The sequence below is a fragment of the Pyrus communis genome, chromosome 3 (assembly GCF_041283825.1).
Source record: "Pyrus communis isolate YQ-2024b chromosome 3, ASM4128382v1, whole genome shotgun sequence".
Taxonomy (NCBI): Eukaryota; Viridiplantae; Streptophyta; class Magnoliopsida; order Rosales; family Rosaceae; genus Pyrus; species Pyrus communis.
Genome location: NC_142567.1, coordinates 27,478,432 through 27,497,295, shown reverse-complemented (window position 1 = coordinate 27,497,295; position 18,864 = coordinate 27,478,432). Strand labels below are relative to the sequence as shown.

At 37.5% G+C, this 18,864-nt stretch overlaps 3 protein-coding genes across 5 annotated transcripts; 2 read left to right on the top strand and 1 right to left on the bottom strand.

Annotated features, from left to right (window-relative positions):
* Positions 1–22: 22 nt before the first annotated feature.
* On the bottom strand, positions 23–1,843 carry LOC137715867 (NAD(P)H-quinone oxidoreductase subunit N, chloroplastic). Its single transcript, XM_068455219.2, has 4 exons — positions 799–1,843; positions 586–702; positions 406–491; positions 23–303 (listed from the first exon to the last, which is right to left on the bottom strand). Exons 1-4 carry the CDS (start codon positions 1,228–1,230, stop codon positions 243–245), a joined length of 696 nt encoding a protein of 231 aa, XP_068311320.1. The 5' UTR covers positions 1,231–1,843; the 3' UTR covers positions 23–242.
* A 154-nt stretch (positions 1,844–1,997) lies between these two features.
* Positions 1,998–9,812, top strand: LOC137715939 (ABC transporter B family member 25, mitochondrial). Of its 2 annotated transcripts, none has more exons than XM_068455302.2 (18): positions 1,998–2,813; positions 2,950–3,011; positions 3,143–3,186; positions 3,381–3,483; positions 3,654–3,761; positions 4,390–4,473; positions 4,566–4,626; positions 5,144–5,289; positions 5,442–5,558; positions 5,919–6,004; positions 6,351–6,439; positions 6,726–6,781; positions 7,331–7,411; positions 7,551–7,616; positions 7,719–7,811; positions 8,094–8,158; positions 8,271–8,406; positions 9,047–9,812. In XM_068455302.2, exons 1-18 carry the CDS (start codon positions 2,207–2,209, stop codon positions 9,188–9,190), a joined length of 2,148 nt encoding a protein of 715 aa, XP_068311403.2. In that variant the 5' UTR covers positions 1,998–2,206; the 3' UTR covers positions 9,191–9,812. The 2 variants fall into 2 exon arrangements, with proteins under 2 accessions (XP_068311403.2, XP_088547732.1); XM_088691606.1 differs by having other exon boundaries at positions 8,271–8,475.
* A 335-nt stretch (positions 9,813–10,147) lies between these two features.
* On the top strand, positions 10,148–16,140 carry LOC148698259 (uncharacterized). Of its 2 annotated transcripts, XM_088691604.1 has the most exons (10): positions 10,148–10,299; positions 12,384–12,607; positions 12,838–12,946; positions 13,029–13,095; positions 13,220–13,265; positions 13,355–13,453; positions 13,663–13,731; positions 13,829–14,066; positions 14,207–14,334; positions 14,645–16,140. In XM_088691604.1, exons 2-10 carry the CDS (start codon positions 12,386–12,388, stop codon positions 15,902–15,904), a joined length of 2,238 nt encoding a protein of 745 aa, XP_088547730.1. In that variant the 5' UTR covers positions 10,148–10,299; positions 12,384–12,385; the 3' UTR covers positions 15,905–16,140. The 2 variants fall into 2 exon arrangements, with proteins under 2 accessions (XP_088547730.1, XP_088547731.1); XM_088691605.1 differs by lacking the exon at positions 10,148–10,299 and having other exon boundaries at positions 12,271–12,607.
* Positions 16,141–18,864: the final 2,724 nt, after the last annotated feature.

Genomic DNA, 18,864 nt, shown 5'->3' with positions numbered 1-18,864 from the left:
TAGACTGATTACATGGTCAAAATTGTATGTCGGATGAACGCGGATTGATTACAATGTTTGGATGAAACGATGTACACTTTGACATGTGATCGGGGAAAAAGCAGCGCCGATAAACAACGGCAATAGTGAAAACTCTTAGCGTATTTCTTGTTCCATGGATAAACAAAATGCAGCGCTGCTAAACAACGGTAAGTGCAGGATGAGAGCGACTTGAATTCATCGATTGTCTTTTGCTCTTGTTCTCATGCCTCGTTAGCAGTTAGTCCCGAAATTTCTTTGAGTGGCTTCCACACAAATTTCCTCCTGCCAATGTATCGGTTTTTTGACATAATCGTAAGATGATCTATGCTATGAAAGTAGGCATGAACACCTAAACATCCAGGACAAAAGGGCATTTGGCATTACCAGTTTCCACACTCGGCGATGACCCTCACTTTGGGACGTAGCGTGGGAAGCAGAGCAAGAAACTGCAATTCAGCCTTCGACAGAACCTGAAGTACATGGGACAACATTAGAGTGATTATATTCCGATTTTTCTTTGGAAAGTGATTTTCGCACTCTGCTTTTATCTGCAAGAGTAAATACCTTGGCTTCAATGATCCAGACTACAAGGCCTTTGGCTTTTGGAGGCAGAGCGGCAAGCCTGTAATCCACCTCTGGTGGAAAGTACCATCTTGATATGGGCTGCTTCCCTAGATGAGGCTACTTTCCAACAACAGTTGAATAAGAAAAACAAAATGAAAGGCTAGATGACGACTAACAATTTGATAACATAACATATTAGATATCTGAACTCACCGGACAAACAGGGTGAACCTTGGTGAGGGTGGTCTCAGGATCACCAAGCCCTCGCGCGCTAAGGTCGAGGAAATAGTAACCTTGGTAAGTCAGGCGGTTAAGGTAGCGGCCCTCGTACCCTCCCTCGTGGGGAGAGTAGACGGCGAGGGCCTTGTGCTCTTCCACGTCAGAAAGCCAACGGCCAAGATCAAACCTCACCAAGTCCCCTCCTATGAAGTCCTCTATCCCTCTCCCACACCTTATCATCCCAGCCCTCTTGGATCCCTTACCATTTCCATGTCCCCCACTCAATCCCATCAATAGCATCATGCTTATGTTTCCCTTCAGCTCATTGTTTCCGATGAAGCTGCTTCGAGGCGGTGGCTGCTTGTGCCGGAGATTCGCGGAGACGGGAAGTATTGTTCCATGCTTGAAGCAGCTTGCAGCTGCCATATTCTAACTTGAAAGAAAGGTAGTGATGGTGTGGGAGATAATGCCAATAGCGGGAAGTAATGCGAAGACAATGCGTTTGTATGGTGGACAACAAAGATAAGAATTCACAACTCTTTCTTCTATTATGTTTGACAAAAATTAAAATAAAAAGAAAAAATACTTGGTTACTTAAAAATGAGTAAAATGTAAGTTATTGTAACATACAATAAAATATTGATTTCATGAACTTCAGAAGCAAGATCCATTCCATCAATGTTTCACTATAAAATTATTAATTTGTTGAATCTCAAGATCAACTAAGATAATCTTATTTGGTAAAGTTCAGATTTTAGATTTTATCTTAAATCAATTTATAATATAGAGAGTAGCTTAACCCGTTATAATCACATGCAAGATATTTTGATTCGCTATGGTTATCAAACAATCCCTACTGACTTATTTGAAATTTCTTTTAAAATGACTAAAAATACTTTTAATGAAAATGGTTTTTGAATCAATCATCACTAAAAATGCAAGTGTGAATCTTGAAAATACAATTGGAAGTGATTCATACAAGAAGCATATAACTGACATTTCTTATCAGAAACATTTACATCTTTTTAAAACTTAAAAATATTTTCTTTAGAAATACTTCTTGGATCATTTCAAAAATACTTACAAACGAGACTGATTCCTTGATGCTTTCTAACATGTGCACCCCCAATCGCCATGGGGCTCACACCACTTTCCTTGGCCCGGCAACCACACCATACCCAAATACTCCCAGCAAGTAAAAATTTTAGAACATTGGCTTATAACACAGAGAATCATTAAGGAATCAACCTTGACTTCCTCCCTCCTTCCCTTCTTTTCCGTCCTGATTCATCCTTCCCTCCCTCCGTAAATCCCCTCCCAATTCAAAGTTTTCCCAATTTAGGGTTTTCAGATTGTCCCAATGAAATAACCTTGTTGGGTCCAAGCAACAACAAGAAGAAGAATGCTGGGTTCCACCGCGTCGAAGTGGTACAGAGTCGGCGGGCTTCTCCTCCACCACAAACCCCACCGGAGCTTCAATTCAACCGCCTTCCCCGCCAGAACCGCCTTCCACGGCAGCCCAATTCGTCTCCCAAAGCCTTTGACTTCGAACCCCGTCCGCACAGCATCAATATTCCCTTTCCGCATCAACGCCTTCATCGCCGATGCCACATCCACCCCTTCTCCGCCGGACGGGCGGTCATTGTTCTCCACTTTGCCGGACAAGAACAACCCGACTCCTAGAGTTTCTAAAGGGAATTCCGTCGAACAGATTACGAATGTGCAGATTTTCCGAACTCTAGCCAGTTACTTGTGGATGAAAGACAACTATGAGTTCCGCCTCAGGGTCATTGCTGCGTTGGGGTTCTTGGTTGGAGCGAAGGTCCTCAATGTGCAGGTGCCCTTCCTTTTCAAGCTTGCTGTTGATTGGTTGAGCTCGGCTACTGGCAATGCCACTGCTCTGGCTTCTTTCACAGCAGCCAATTCGACCCAGTTGGCGCTTTTTGCAACCCCGGCTTCCGTTTTGATTGGATATGGGATTGCACGTACTTGTGCTTCTGCTTTCAACGGTACTACTACGCATGAAGTAATTGCTTGCTCATACCATTTTCTTTGGATATTCATGCTTCAGTAACATGTTTATATACGTGAATTTGGAACTGGGTTGTTGTTTATATCTAAAATTTTGCGCAAATATCGTTGCAGAATTGCGGACTGCCGTGTTTTCTAAGGTAGCGCTGCGAACAATCCGATCGGTATCTAGGAAGGTATGAAAGTAGCGTTCTCCAAAATGTATCCTTTGTTGGTTACATATATAGCATGCTTGGATTACTCTAAGAAGTTAGATGCTTTATATCCTAAAATTTTCCGTGACAAATGCAATTTAAACATTTTGCAGGTCTTTTCTCATCTGCACGACCTTGGTCTTCGATATCATCTTAGGTATCCATATCTATTACTTTCCATGTTTTTTTAAGAATGTATGAATTAGTTGTAGAGGTGGGGTGAGAATTTAGTTGTCCTTAGGGGAGATATTGTGCTTTAGTTTATAATAACAGCTTTTCAATAAAGTTGATATTTTGAGCTATTAGTTGCATGCTTACAATTGCGTTATCCCTTGTCTAATGTAATTTCAGTCGAGAAACCGGTGCACTAAATAGAATAATTGACCGTGGTAGCCGTGCAATAAATTTTATTCTCTCGTCTATGGTGTTCAACGTTGTACCTACCATCTTAGAGGTATGATCTGTACCTTTGGTTATTGTCAAGCTTGTTGACATGTATAAAGACACTGGAGTTTGTGCTGTTATTTGTACGAAGGTTGAGGTTCCACTCGCTTTGTATATATGACAGAACTACATTACTAAGTTTCTGAACAAATTCAACTGATTTGACATGTACCCTTCCAGATATCTATGGTTTCAGGTATACTGGCTTACAAATTTGGAGCACCTTTTGCATGGATAACTTCACTATCAGTTGCTGCATATGTCGCATTTACATTGACTGTCACACAGGTATTGTGTCTCTTGTCAATCGTTTGCTTAGAGTCTCTGGAATGAATTGTGGAATTTTTTCCAGTCTCTTAGAGCATCTACAAAGGACTAGCTAATGAAATTTCCATAGCTAAAATATAGAGCAGTTTCATAAAAGATGCCCCCATCATACTACTGGCTATTTGCCCCTAAAAATTACTCAACCTCTACGATCTTATAAATATGAGGGAGAGAAAGTGATTCCTAGTGACTTGCTATCTAATATTTTAATAATAATTAGCAAGCAAACTTCTTCGTTTTGAATATTCTGGAGAGAGAAAAAATTTAGAAACATTCATGACTACTTAAAGTCGGGAGCAGGGTTGGAGTAACAATACAAAAGTGGCTAGCTAAAATGACTTTTTAGTTATTTTAACTAAATATGAAGAGTCCCCTTGGGGATGCTCTAATTTCCGTTCCTTGTTGGTCACACCTTTTTTCTCTTATTAGTGGTCTGTATTGGTATGTACTTTTCTATTCATACATGCATATAATGCCATATTGATATATTTCTAGAATATCTTGCACTTCATCGCCTTATCCTGTCTATCGATATGCTGATAGCTTTTGGTTTATGAACTTTTTGTAAATGATTTTCTTGCCTTTACAGTGGAGGACTAAGTTTAGAAAGGCCATGAATAAGGCTGATAATGATGCTAGTACAAGGGCAATCGATTCACTTATAAATTATGAGGTAACATGATGTACTTTGTATGGCTTCTACTCACTTTATGCACAAGTTGATGTTCTGTGGTTTCATCATCTGAAGCTGTTTTCTTTCTACAGACCGTGAAATATTTCAATAATGAATCTTTTGAAGCCACCAAATATGATGAGTACTTAAAGAGTAAGTTTTTTTTTTTTTTTTCCTGAATTAGCATTGGTCTGGAAACTAATATGAATTAAACCCACTAGTTCATGGTACACAAAATGTAAAAGCTGCTATTAGTCTTTCTGATAAACTTAAAGTCATAAAATGTCAAATTATTTTGAAGTTAGGCATAAACATGTACTTATTCACGACATACATATGCGCTGCTTGCTTCCTTATCAAGAAAATTATTTCCTGAACCAACCTTGATGCTTCCTTCTGTTTCATGCATTTATGGGTTTGCATGGTAATCTCAGGTGGCATTCCACCAAGCCGACTTTTATTTTGCTTTTACTGAATGTGCTTTGTGGGGTATTTGTTCACATGGTATTGGACATGTTTGTTCCTCCCTGAAATATTTTTGGTTTGCTTGCACTAATAATAGTAGGTTTTTTTCTGAGTTTAAATTGAGCTCGCACTCATATACCCTAAAATCTTATTTTCATGGTTTCTTAATGCTTCTTCTGTTGCTTGCCGTTATTTTATCTTTCAGGGTATGAGGATGCTGCTTTAAAAACACAACGCAGTCTGGCTTTTCTGAATTTCGGCCAAAATATTATATTTAGCACGGCTCTATCAACTGCTATGGTGTTATGTTCAAATGGTATTATGAGTGGCAATATGACAGTTGGTGATTTGGTAATTTTCCTTGAGATGCCGACTTAGATTTTGAAATTTTTTTGTTGCGAAGTGATTCTCTAATGGTAATTCAAATTATTGTTAAAAAAAATGGTAATTCAAATTATTGTTAAAAAAAAGGTAATTCAAATTATGGTTGAATCAATATACAGGTCATGGTGAATGGACTTCTATTCCAGCTCTCGCTTCCACTCAATTTCCTTGGTAGTGTTTATCGTGAGACTATACAGAGTCTGGTTGACATGAAATCTATGTTTCAGTTACTGGAGGTAAATGAAGGAACTTCACAGTTTACTTGCAAGTTGGCTTTTAGTTGATGTATAGAGTGTTTCTCTTTTTCTTTAATTTTATTCACTTTTTCACTATAAGAAAATCTATCTTATAATGGACAAAATCTATGCTCTTTCTATTTTCAAGCCTTGTTAATGAAGAAAAAAGAAGGAAATATATACAACTCTTATTTTTTTAATTTTGGAACTTAAAACTTTTATAAGAATGAGAGAGATTTTGTTTGCCGTTAACGTTATTTTGAGATTTGTTATCCTGTACATTGGTGAGATGGCAATTTTTCAGTTTCTAATACCTTTTTCTTGTTTTAACTCGTACTTTTGTTTTCATTACTACCGTAGGAAAAGGCTGAAATTGGTGACAAAGCTGATGCAAAGCCTCTGGAGTTACGCGGGGGAAGCATTCAGTTTGACAATGTACACTTCAGGTGGTGTATGCTTCTCCTTCTATCTTTCTATCCTTCTATTATTATAATTTTGGGTGTTTAAAAGAATTGGATCTCAGAAGAAGGCTTAAATTGGGTGGGAGTGAAGGCTTTGCTTGCCTTTTCTCTGAGCCGGCATTTCTCTCTCTGGCTGTTCTGTCATTGATATATCATCCTGTACATGTAGAGTAGTCGAAATAGTTAGCGACCAAGCATGATGATGTAAAGGGTTCCTTGGAAGATAGACGTGATCTTTATGTCCCAGATTTGCGTGTGATATTATTATAAGTGTATTGTTTATATGATCCGTTGCTGATGCACTATATTTCCTTTTTTTCCATTTATGCAGTTACCTGACAGAAAGAAAGATTCTTGATGGAATATCATTTGTTGTACCTGCTGGAAAGAGTGTGGCCATCGTTGGAACCAGCGGAAGTGGTAAGGGGATAATCTCTTGATACAATGTTCCTTTCCTCATTGATATAATTTAATGTTCAACATGAAATTCTATATGTTTATGGTTTGTGTGCTTCCTTTGTGACATGGTTCTACGATAGTTCTGCTGCTATTGCTTGATGTTAGCCTGGCAATTATTAGGATAAGCAAGTGATGCCCATGCATATTTATTTCTTTTATTTTTATCACTTTTGCATGGTACAGCGTATTTTTGTTTTTACTCAATAGCATGGGTTCATGTATGTATTGAATTTGCATTTGCTTGCAGGCAAGTCCACCATTCTCAGATTGCTCTTCAGGTTCTTTGACACCCATTCTGGAAGTGTAAGCAAACTAATTCTGTTTTCTGTTAGATTTTCCTGTTGGTACAATATGGACTTTATTTACAAAGCATGCGGTGTTATCTTAGTGGTGGAGTCTGATGCTGATGGTTCAAGTAGCGAGTGGTTGCCACTTGTTAGATTTTGCCTTGCTTATTGTCATTGCTGAAAGTTTTTATGCTGTTTGCAATTTCTAATCATTTAGACAAAGTTTATGATGATGATAGTACTAGTAAGAACTTGCCATCAATCTACTCGTAAGCTCAAAACATGCTTTAAGCTGTTTAAAATTTTTAATCTGCTAGGTATCAGGAAACAGCTTGGTGTAACACACCTAGGGATGACTAAGGATTGAATTATTAAAGGGAAGAACATAAATATTCCCTGAAAAATAACAATCTATGTAACTAAACAAGGAATTGAATTGAATTATGACTTGATTAGAGATGACCAAGCAAGGGTTGAGTTAAGAGGTTTTAATAAATTGTATTTCACAATTCAAATGGACATTGTCACATTCCTCCCTTTCTCATAACAAGTTTGCCATTGACAGATAAAGATAGATGGTCAAGATATTCAGGATGTAACACTTGAGAGTCTACGGAAGTCCATTGGTGTTGTGCCCCAAGATACAGTAAGTCCAAATAAGCAACTTCAATTTTGTTTTGTTTCTGGTTTTAGTAGGTACTACAGAAAACTCTGAGGTGGCTATGCAGGATCTTGCTGGTCTTAAGTAGTAACAACCTAATAAGGAAATATTTTGTGTTTGGCAGGTACTATTCAATGACACAATATTTCACAACATTCATTATGGTAATCTTTCAGCACCAAAAGAAGAGGTATAAGATGGATGATTATCTCTTTTATTTTATTTTTCTTTGAAAAGCTTATCGTTTAATCTACGGTGCTATTTCTTGGCCTAAATAATTATTTTTGTTTAGGTTTATGATGCAGCTCGACGTGCAGCAATACATGACACTATCATGAAGTTCCCTGACAAGTATTCTACTGTCGTAGGGGAACGAGGGCTCAAGGTGAGAAGACTGATGCTATCTAATTTGTTTGCTGTAGTCATGGAATAAACATCCCTCTCTGAGGGTTAGGTTGGGTTAGGGTACTACATGAGTTTACTTTTCTGCAGTACATCTACCTCCTGCAAAGTCAGTTTTTTGTAGTTTTTTTTTTAAATTGCTTATTATTGTTGACTTTGTAACATGCTGACAGAAAAAGGGGGGGAAAAGGAATACACAGCTGTTTGTTAATCCTTCTTGGTGGAACTATTGAATTCTGAAAATTTTGATAATAATTCTGTGCAGTTAAGTGGTGGTGAGAAACAGCGTGTGGCACTGGCTCGTGCATTCTTGAAAGCACCTCCAATTCTGTAACCATTCTTTTTTATCCATAATTTTTTGTTCTTTTTATTCTTGCTCTAATCCTTTAAGGAGAAAGTAGGCTGACTATTTTATGATGTTCTTTTTATTTGACATCCACAGTTTATGTGATGAAGCTACAAGTGCACTAGATAGCACCACAGAAGCAGAAATATTAACCGCATTGAAGTCCTTGGCAACTAATCGAACATCAGTTTTCATTGCCCATAGGCTAACCACTGCAATGCAGTGCAATGAGGTAAGCATAACTAATCGAACATCAGTTTTCATTGCCCATAGGCTAACCACTGCAATGCAGTGCGATGAGGTAAGCATTCTTTCACCTATGTGTGGATTCTCCTGCATTTTTATATCTTTTTCACCTTAACATCTTAGACTCTGTAATTCATACTTAAGTTTGGTTCGTGGGCATGAAAGAGTGTTATATGAGTTGCAGTTTTGTCATACCTTTTAAACTATTGAACTCTTAAGCTATTAAGGCCTCGTTTGATGTCTACAACTGGCTTGCATTGGATAACTCGCTAGATTTGATGAATGTTGAATGAAAAAGCATTCAACAGTAGATGCTCACTTGAATAGTTTGTCCAAGTGCAGGTAGAAGATGGATTAGGAGGAATAAGTTTTCACAATTAATCCTTCTCTTACCTTCAATTTGAAAAACTATGCAAGTGGGCATCCACTTCATTCAACATTTATTGAAATCTAGTGAGCTTCCCAATCCTAGTCACCAAACAAGGCATAAATGTCTTGTTATCAAAGTCATTGTTGCGCTACCCTCTGTCCTACAATTCCTTTATATTTTCATATTCCTTTTGTACATTGCTATATCTTTCCGTATTCCTTTTATCTTACTCCTCTCTTTTCGAACAAAATCTCAGATAATAGTTCTGGAGAACGGGAAAGTAGTTGAGCAGGGATCCCATGATGTTCTATTGTCTAAGGCAGGACGATATGCACAGCTCTGGGGACAGCAAAATAACACAATTGATGCACTTGATTCCACCGTTAAATTGGGGGCATGACCTTGTTCCTATTCCTCCGCCCCTCTCTCCCTACCAAAATAAGAAAGAGTGGCTTAAGTAGCTGTATTTTTTTTGTCAGTCTTGCAGTACTTTCTTAGCCACCTTGGATAACCAACTTATAGATACGTTGGATTAGTATACATGAGGATGCACTTGGGTTTAAGCAAGGATCTCGCGCACGCTTGAAAAATCAATAAATGGCATTTGTATTTTGCCATACGGTTCTTCTTTGGTCTTCACTTGACAATAAGTTTCAAGCACAATGTAAGGTATGTAGTACTGCTTGGTTCCTTCTGATAAATTGTACAGTAGCCAGTTTAGCTTTGAGAAGCATGCGCTGTTACCTTTGCAGCCTATGATCATCGGAAGAAATTTTGTGTAAATTAGCTTAGTGATACCCGAAACAGCTTCTTAACTATATCCTTGCTGCTCAGGATTGAATTCAGTTCACTTGTATACATCATTTTAGGAAGGATTGTGGAATTTTTTCCGTTCCATTTGTTAGTCAGAGTTCTCCATTGTATCACTTGTGCACTATTTGTAAACAATAGAGTTTGGCTTTGTGCTTTTAGTTCTATCCATCCATGCACAAGATGTAAATCATTTTGGCAATTTGTGTTTACACATGTATCTTCTTCTTTTTCGCGCAAATTGCGCCTAGCATTGTGCGAATTTATGGTTCTTTATTGCGTTTGTGGAGTGAAAGGTAATTTTGCTTACGTTATTCTTTTGTCGTATCAATAGCGACATTGTGTAACGTAAATAGTGTTTTGCCAAATCTGGCGTAACAATTGCATGTTGAACAGATTAGGAAGATACTGGCACTTGTAGAAGTCGAGTTTGTTCATCGCACAGTTGTCAAAATAATCGTTGCATGTAACGCTTGCCTGACCACCTACCCCGAGCACAGACAAAAGTGCCCGGTGTATAAATTCATCTGTATAGAAGTTCTTGATCACTTGAGTCTGAGAGTGGTTTGAATGCATGTTATGTGATGAGAATTTTGCCAGATTTGAAAGAGTTCTAGGGCTGTGAGTGTTCATTTGGTAATTTTACCTGCACTTTCCCATTTGCTGTTATCTCAAGTGCTGCATTGGCTCTCTCATAAGGTTTGTTCTCTTTTCTTTGCTCCAATCTACCTTTCCTTCTATACAGATTCTGTACATAGCTGCATTTTTACCCGGTTGTTCGTAACATCTTTGTTTCGAGCTTCTAAGGTTCGGTTGGCGGGGTTTTCCGGTCCCGTGTTATTTTTCTTACTTTAATTTCAGTAATTTTTCATTTTCCTGTATCCTTTAACCATTCTTGCTTCAAATTTGGAAGATACAAAAATGTACTTGTGCTGCAAAAGGAGGAAAAGGGGAGGAAAAGGAAGACTTCCATTTGGCCTGTGTAGCTTTCATCCTTATTCTCCTCTCCTTTCGCATGTACATGTTAACAATGGATCCTCAATGTAGGAGTTTGAAAACGAGCTTACAATTGAGGAAGTGCTTCTTCATGAAGCACTTCTAAGAACAAGCATTTTTGCTAGATGCACGTTCAAATTTGAATTAAAGTCTTAAATGTTATTTTAAAAGTGCTTTTATTATTCGGAAACACTGGACTTTTTCTATCAAAAGTTGTCTGAGATTTTTTTTTTTATTTTTAATTTTTTTCTGTAATTTCAAGGCGTTTTTAGCTTTTCTGAAAACACTTCCAAGCAGATACCTCTAGAAATCAAGAGTTGCGGTTGTTTCAATAAATTATCATGGTAAAAATTTCAAGTTCTACTTTTCATGACAAGGAAATTTGCTTCAAGCCGTTATTGTTTTGGCAAAAAAAATAATAACAGAAATAGTTTTACCTTGCAAACCTTCTCTCTTTGTTTAGGGGGCAATTTTCCAAAACTTACTATTATGTCTAAACGCTTTTGTTGGAAGTACGTTGAAATTTAATTAAAATCTGAAAAGGACTTTTACAATCTAAATGTATGTCAAACACTGACGAAATGCTTTTTGTCAATAAAACATCGCGGTAAAAATTTCTATTTCTACTTTTCATCAAAAGGAAGTTTGTTTCAAGACATTGTTTTAAAAAAGCAAAATATTTTCACCTTGCCAACCTTCTCTTTGTGGTAAAACTAGCAACGAAAGTGACATCATCGGTGATGAGCTGTAAAATATTTTGGTAAAATATCTTGGTGCTGATGCTGATGTGGGAGCGTCCGTTACAAATGAATTGGTATTTTGCACTTAGGTACGGTTTTATAGTTAAAATAGTTTTTGAGATTGATATAATTCTTCATTTTGGTCCCTAAGATTCGATAAAAGTGATCCCTGAGTTTGTACACCATAAATTATTTTGGTCATTCCGAAAAAATTTATCAATATCTTTGTCGAATTGTCACGTGAATGACCACATGACCACCTTTTTATGGATATTTTTGTCAAATCAACGCCTCTACTTAACGAGGAGAATAAAATATTTTTCACGGAAGAAACAAAATGATTTACGGTGGACAAATTCAGAGATCACTTCTATCGATTTTTAATGTTATTGATCAAAATGAGAAGTTATGTCAATCTCAGAGAACTAAAATGTCCCAAAATATTCATTTGTTGTTTTCCTCCCTCCATTCCACACAACAACGGTAAAAAAAAAAAAAAAAAAAAAAAAAAAAAAAAACTAATAAAAAAAGCTTGAAAACTTTTAGTTTTAACGGTAAGGACAAAATAAAGGGTAAAGTGAATAGTAACATGATTGACTTCTTAGTGTAAAAATGTAGTTTGTCGTTAAAGTGAATAGTACCGCGGGCTTTTCGTTAAAACTCCCTAAAAAAATTTCCTTTTCTATTACGTCCTAATTTACTTTTGCTTCAAACTTTACTTCAGGTAAGTTTTCATGTTCTTTCTTTGTTCCTTTTTTATAGATTTATTTTAAAGAGAGTAACATAGAAAGTAAAATTTCTTATAAAAGCTGATATGGGAATAGTAACAGAAAATTAGAAGCGTATTACATACATAAACTAATTACAAACCTTTAATCAAAAATGAAACTCGAGAACACTGAATCGTGGATTATGTCCGACATTATTATAAGTTTAGTGAGCCTCCGGTTCTATTTTTGATTAAAAGTTTGTAACCGACCCTTTTTTGTGTGCATTTTCTATATTACAAACGTGGGTTGAAATTAAAATGTATATGGTGCAATCCAGAGATGGAAATATGGGAGGGAAGTGAACTAGTTGAAGGGAGAAGGAAGAGTGCCCGAATATTGGCATTGAAGGAGGTTAAGAAGAACAAGGAAATCTCCAAATCCAAAGACAAAGTCCGTAGAGAGAATGGTCAGACACCCGTTGCAGCAAAAACAGCAGCTTCTGGTGCCAAGAGGGGCCGAAAGCGCAAAAAACTTGACGATGTAGTTCTATCCTCTCAACAGGTCGTTCTGTCCCTGCCCTACTCTTGCATTATGTATTTACATATATTCTTCGTATTGATATTGTCGATAGTGTATCAATAACATGTTGGTACTTATTGCCAACGATATCGACACCTTAACAATATAATACGGATAGTTAGAGAGGAACAATGTCCGTTTAAGTGAAAAACTAATGTATATATGTGCATATGTAAATTGAAACTCTAGTTTATCTTTGATGCTTCTTTCAGCTGCAGGGTCCTTACCATAAGTTGCAGCTCGGTAATCCTTCCCTTCTCATTTGCCGTTGCATGCGGGATTTTGAAGACCGAATACATGATGTCGATGCAATCAAGATCAGTGAGCCTCTTATTTCTAACATAGATGTTTGTTTAATTCAAGATTTCCGAATGCAGTAACGTAGTTATTGTTCATGTTGCAGAACAACTGTTATCTACGCCATTGTCGGTGAAACAAGTCTGCGAGTACATCCTTAATACATTACAGAGGTGTGTGCACAATTTTTTTTCCCTCTTCTGCAATGCTTGAATTACTACTTGAAAAATTACTCAAGGACGTCGATTATTTACATACGATATGTTTTTTTTATCCTAATCTTTCTGCTTTACATAGGAGGGACACACATGATGCATTTGCTCAGCCTGTTGACCCTAACAAGGTTAGTTCTATACTTGTTGCCAAATTTTTCTCACATTTTTTTTTCATCTTTCTAATCAGAAAACAACAATATGTTTCTTGGTTTCCAAGGTAAAAACCTATTACGCAATCATAAAAAATCCAATGGATTTTGGCACCGTGAGAGATAAACTTCATGCAGAAATGTATGCAACCCTGCAACAATTCAAGGTTCGTGCCGAAACAAACACTCTTCCTCCTTTCATATTCTTTCCTCTTCTTCTTCTTGTTGCAGTTTGTGTTGCACCATTTTCAACTCTCCTTAGTATCCGGTGTCTTTCAGAAACCGGAAAAAATTACCACATCATCTTATGTTTTGAATTGCACCGAGTTGCATGTGTAATTGGCGAAATTATGAACTTTTTCCTTTGAATTAACAGCGTGATGTGCTGCTGATACCCAAAAATGCAATTCACTTTAACGCAGAAGCCACCATATATTACCAAGAGGTAGGTTAATTTATTTACTTCTTCCTTTTCATCGTTTTTTTTTTTTTTTTTTTTTTGGTAATATAAACTACCATGAAAATCTTATTTTTCTTACCAGGCTCAAGGTATAAAAGATCTAGCCGACGAACTTTTCAGAACTCTGAGATGTGATCGAATACGTTTTCTGTTAAAATATTACTTCCATGAAATACTCTGCCCTCATGGGCATGGTGGAGATATACGCTCAAAGTTTCTTGAACCAACTGGGAAGCCAAAGTTTCTTGAACCAACTGGCAAACCATGGCGCTTGTGTGGCTCATCCCTCAGAAGAGAAAAACAAGCAGATCCAAATCCTGGTAAGTATTGCAATGGCTTAGAGACTACTGATTAGAAGATAACTAGAACAGGCAGAATTCGAAGAATGTTTCTACCTTCATGCATTTTTATGGATGGAAAAGGAAGCTAACCTGGTTTTCTTTTCCCTTGCTTTGGACAGGATTGAGAGATGGTATGGACTCAAATTTAGCCGGAGCGCAGAGGCGTTACACTTATTGTACGCCTTCCAAAGAGAATGAATCTTTAATCTCAGCTGTCTACAATGCACCCAACAAATCACTTGTTCATGTAAGTTACTATGATATAACCTCACCTGCATAAGGAAGTACAGCAAGTTAGTTTTTTACACACAAGATTTTTCGTAACTTCTGCACGATATGTTTCATATGCACACAGAAAAGGACTTTTATTTGGCATGCAATTTGTTCCATGACCGAAGATTGTGATAGCCTGTCTGTATTCAGTTGTTCTCATAGAACTTTATGGAAGTGTTTGAAAAATGTTTTTACTTTGAGATTATATACTGGTTTGGGCAAAGTTGATATATAAGTATAAATAATTATATATATAACTTGGTTGCTTCTTCTTGACAATGTAGATTGATGCTGGATTAGGATACAAAGAAAGTCTCATGCGGTTTATTAAAAATTTGGGGCCAACAGCTCAAATGGTTGCTAAGAAGAAATTAGAAAGTCTAGTTGCAGCTCAGAATTGTCAGCCTCAGGCAACCCCTCCATTTCAGAACCAAAATTATCCTGCTTTTGCCCTATCTGCATCACCGGCACTTGGCCATCCTATTGGTGTTAATAGTTCTCAAATGACTCAAATGCAACATAATTCCCTGTATAACTTGCCAAAGGAAGTGAATGTTCCTTATTTTCTTGGTGATGCTTCTGCACAAGGATATGCCCCGGTTAGAGCCAGCCTAAGCATCAATGAGGGTGCTTACAAGGGAAACATGAATGCACCCGACACATCCAGAATAGACATGAAGGGTAATCTCATTGACCCGAAAGGGAAGGCACATGAGGAAGGACGTACTTACAAAAAAGCTTTCCCGGAACGGATAGGTATTGATATAAACAAAATCATGGACTCCCCTAGCCTTACCAATGGTATAAGACTTCACGAGAGCAAAATGGAAGGCAGGCCTCATCAAAATCAGAACAGCAACGTTCAGTTGGAGTCGCACATTCGCGTTGTTAGAGATTTGGGTGGTCCTGAGGGAAACAGCACAAAGTTTAGGACTCTGGATATGCTAGCAGAACGTAACAATGTAGGAAACCTGCAGCAGCTTCCGCAAGCTCGGATGTCTAGGACTGCATTGAATCAGTCGAGGCTGCAAGAGATCATGTCAAATACCAACACCTACCTCAGGACATCATCTTACTTGCCTTCACCCACTCCAGAGCTGTCAAGTTTGATCCAGACAACAACTTCCTTCAATGGTTTCGACACGCAACTGAGTAGCAACTATGCAGCTAACTCTTTTCATGCAGGTCAGCTTCCTCAAAAGAATAACTATATGGCTAACCCTACACAGGCAGGTCAGCTCATGCCTCAAATTAACAGTCCCAATGCGGCGCAAGGTGTGCAAGAAATGAGTAGCTTTCCCAGCATGAAACTGAAGCTTGGTGAGGATCATAGTGCATTGGCAAAGAGTGACATGTTTATGAGGAGAGAACAAGGGGTGGAGTCACTGGCGGTTCAGGGAATAGTGAAGCCTCCTCCCTTGTACAATGCATTTGGTAGCCATGAAAGAGCTTCAACTCAATGGTACCAAAAGGAGCCTACTCCTGAACCTCTTCTGCCCTGGCTGGTGGACTCTCAGCAGCCTAACTTGTCTCTTCAGCTGTGAGTTGAGCTATTTGAGGGGCTCCTTTGAACTATCATCCTATGAATGTGGATCAAAACTTGTTTTGTATTTCTCTTTTGAATGTCCTTTGCCTTGTCGTAAGTTAGAGATAATTTTATGTTTTATGTTCTAGTGCATGATGTCTTTCTTAGCGTTGTTCATCTATGTCGTCCTTGAACTGCTTTCGTAGCACCCCAGACTTATGTTTTATATTCTAGTAATGTCTTCATTTGTGTTCATCTATGTCCATCCCTTAGGGCTTCAATTTTTTATTTATTTAACTGCAATACTCTATTTAATTTAATTTAAACTACGAGAAGGGGGATTCAAATTTGCAAGCATAGGTGAGTACACTACTCTAGCCAACTTGACTAAACAAAATTTGCTAGGACTTCAATTTAAGTGCTCTTTTAACCGGCTGAGCTTCAAATTGAATTTTTTCTTCACTCGCAGCTATAGTTCAAGAGTCTAAAAAATGAACGTTAAAATGAAGAATTCTCGCAATGTGGCATCAAAAGACGCATAAGTTCTCAAAGAGGGCAAGTGAAAAGACAAAAAGCACTTATTCCTAGTGAAAGCCACTTCGCCTGTACATGGGCTGGCTCCTTCCTTCAACCTGATAGTTTAAGCTTTATAGTATTTATATTTTAACTAGGCTCGTGTGTACCATTCTAAGCAGATACTTAACCCTCCAATAACAAATAACAAGTAAAAGTTAATCATTAAACAACACTTGCATGTTTTGCTATGCCTGTGAAACTTCACTTCGATTAGGAAGCTCGTTGCTGGGTTTATTGCTTATTGTTGGCATTATTTTGGACGGAGATTAATGACAGCTCCCTTGAAGGGGTGGGAGGTTGCAGATCTGTCAATTTTTATTGAGCGAATGGGTGGGTAGTTTAGATTAGGAAGCTTTGGGCATGGAGGTGCTGCTGTGATGGACTGATGGAGGGGATCGAGGAAGAGCTTGTCATTTTTTTAATTATATTTTTAGCTTTCAAAATATTATAATAGTTTTTAATATTATTTTGTACACATGGCAAATAAGCGGGCCCAATCATGCCACATTAGCGAACCTAACAGATTTTTTAAGAGAACCAACAAAAATGATAAAACGAAACAAAAATTGACTTTCAACTAGTACAGTGATCAAAATTAAGTTTCAGAAGTTAAAAATTGAAGTGAAGTGCCAAAAGAGCATAACAAAAAATAAGCCTAAAATTTATGCTTTAACTTACCGACACGTCAACATATGATACGATGTTGGCAGGCTGCCACCTCTTACTTTTTAGTCTTTAGTTATCAGGGAGGGGGGACCATTACTGTACGTATCGTTTTCACTGACTAGGGTTTACAAGAGAGGGCCACCTTTAGCTTACTTCACATGTCAATGAACTATTATGTAAAGGCTGAAAGCAAAAGAGTTGAGAACACTTACTATTTTATGACCCCTAGGGTTGGAGGAGATGTTTTTGGTTCTGGATCTATCCTTTGCGGAGAGCCTAGGTGTGATAACTTTTCCCTCCCATGTGTGATATCTGGAAAGCACATAATGCATGTAGGCTTATAATTGCATTATTCACTTGGATACATCGTTGACTCGCGCGCTAACAGTTTAAACTTCATAAATCTAGTATGTTGAAATGTTCCACATCGATCGTATCAATAAGAAAATAAGAGTTTAAATATCATAACCCTACTCCAACTATCACTGAGGCCCTTTCTGATAAAACCTCACACCTGACGGATCCCATATGTGATATCTGGAAAGTACATAATGCATGCAAGTTTATAGTTGCATTATTCACTTGGATACATTGTTGACTCACGCACTAACAATTTAAACTTCATAAGTCCAGTATGTTGAAATGTCTTTAAACTTCATAAGTCCAGTATGTTGAAATGTCTCACATCGACTGTATCAATGAGAAAATAAGAGTTTAAATATCATAACCCTACTCCAACTATCACTGAGGCATTTTTTGATAAAAACTGACATACTTCATATAGAAGTTGCAAACTTACAAGAGAAATTTCTCTCACAATCGAAGAGTATCATTAACAGTTTAAGCCTCGAAAGTCTAATTACTGTCTAACATGGATCTCTATGGCACTGTTGGTTAATTTTCTAACAGTTTAACCTTTTGCAGCCCAACAATTGTTCATGCATCGTTTCGGCTCGAGTAAAATATGACCTCCCTTGCTAAAACCCGTCACACCAAGGGAGTTTCAAGCATACATTGAGGAAGCGCACACAAACAAGTGAGGAGAAACTGCAATTCCCTCTCTCATTATATACAAATACAAGAGGTTCTCTCACATCCAACTCCACTTCTTTCAAACCTAGCTGATCTCCCCGATCAGTTGTGAGAGAGACATTGTATACGAGTGACGAGAGCATTCTCATAAGATTAAGACATAGATATCTTGGGTATACAAGTAATTTCCTACCTTGCCCAAATTGGTAATGAAATAGGTCGAACTAGGTACTTATGCTTCCAAGAAAGAAGTCTAAAGAAAGCAAAAAGATCCGTTGTCTTCTAGTAGATCACCTCATGCACTGAGCCAATTAGAGATTTCTTCGAATGACATCAACAACATAATAAAATAGGGCAACTGACAACATGGAAACACACCCCCATATAGACAGAATATTAATTTTACCGTAAGTTATTCAAAGACCGTAACACATGCTCATTACTCAATAAATACAGTTAAAAATCTACTTCACTTGTACTTTCATTATCTTTTTTTTTGGTGTACTTCCATTATCGACAACCAATGAACTGCTTATTTTAATTCACTTTAGATCTTCACACACACGTACACATAGTATATGCATACCACCTTTTGAGCCCTAAAAAAGGGGTTTACCGCTCCATACAAACAAGAAAACCCTACTCACAATTAAATTTTAACTCTGCTTGACTCATTACTTGTAAGGATCCAACAGAACTCACAAC

Excerpts from the sequence above, each read along its gene's own strand:
- LOC137715867 (XM_068455219.2), bottom strand. The coding sequence starts at position 1,230 with ATGGCAGCTGCAAGCTGCTTCAAGCATGGAACAATACTTCCCGTCTCC. Across the intron at positions 492-585 it reads TCTGGATCATTGAAGCCAAG|GTTCTGTCGAAGGCTGAATT; the intron begins GTATTTACTCTT and ends CATGTACTTCAG. Across the intron at positions 304-405 it reads ATCGCCGAGTGTGGAAACTG|GAGGAAATTTGTGTGGAAGC; the intron begins GTAATGCCAAAT and ends ATACATTGGCAG.
- LOC137715939 (XM_088691606.1), top strand. The coding sequence starts at position 2,207 with ATGCTGGGTTCCACCGCGTCGAAGTGGTACAGAGTCGGCGGGCTTCTC. Across the intron at positions 3,012-3,142 it reads TCCGATCGGTATCTAGGAAG|GTCTTTTCTCATCTGCACGA; the intron begins GTATGAAAGTAG and ends AACATTTTGCAG. Across the intron at positions 6,782-7,330 it reads TTGACACCCATTCTGGAAGT|ATAAAGATAGATGGTCAAGA; the intron begins GTAAGCAAACTA and ends TGCCATTGACAG.
- LOC148698259 (XM_088691604.1), top strand. The coding sequence starts at position 12,386 with ATGGAAATATGGGAGGGAAGTGAACTAGTTGAAGGGAGAAGGAAGAGT. Across the intron at positions 13,454-13,662 it reads CAACCCTGCAACAATTCAAG|CGTGATGTGCTGCTGATACC; the intron begins GTTCGTGCCGAA and ends TTGAATTAACAG. Across the intron at positions 14,335-14,644 it reads CCAACAAATCACTTGTTCAT|ATTGATGCTGGATTAGGATA; the intron begins GTAAGTTACTAT and ends TTGACAATGTAG.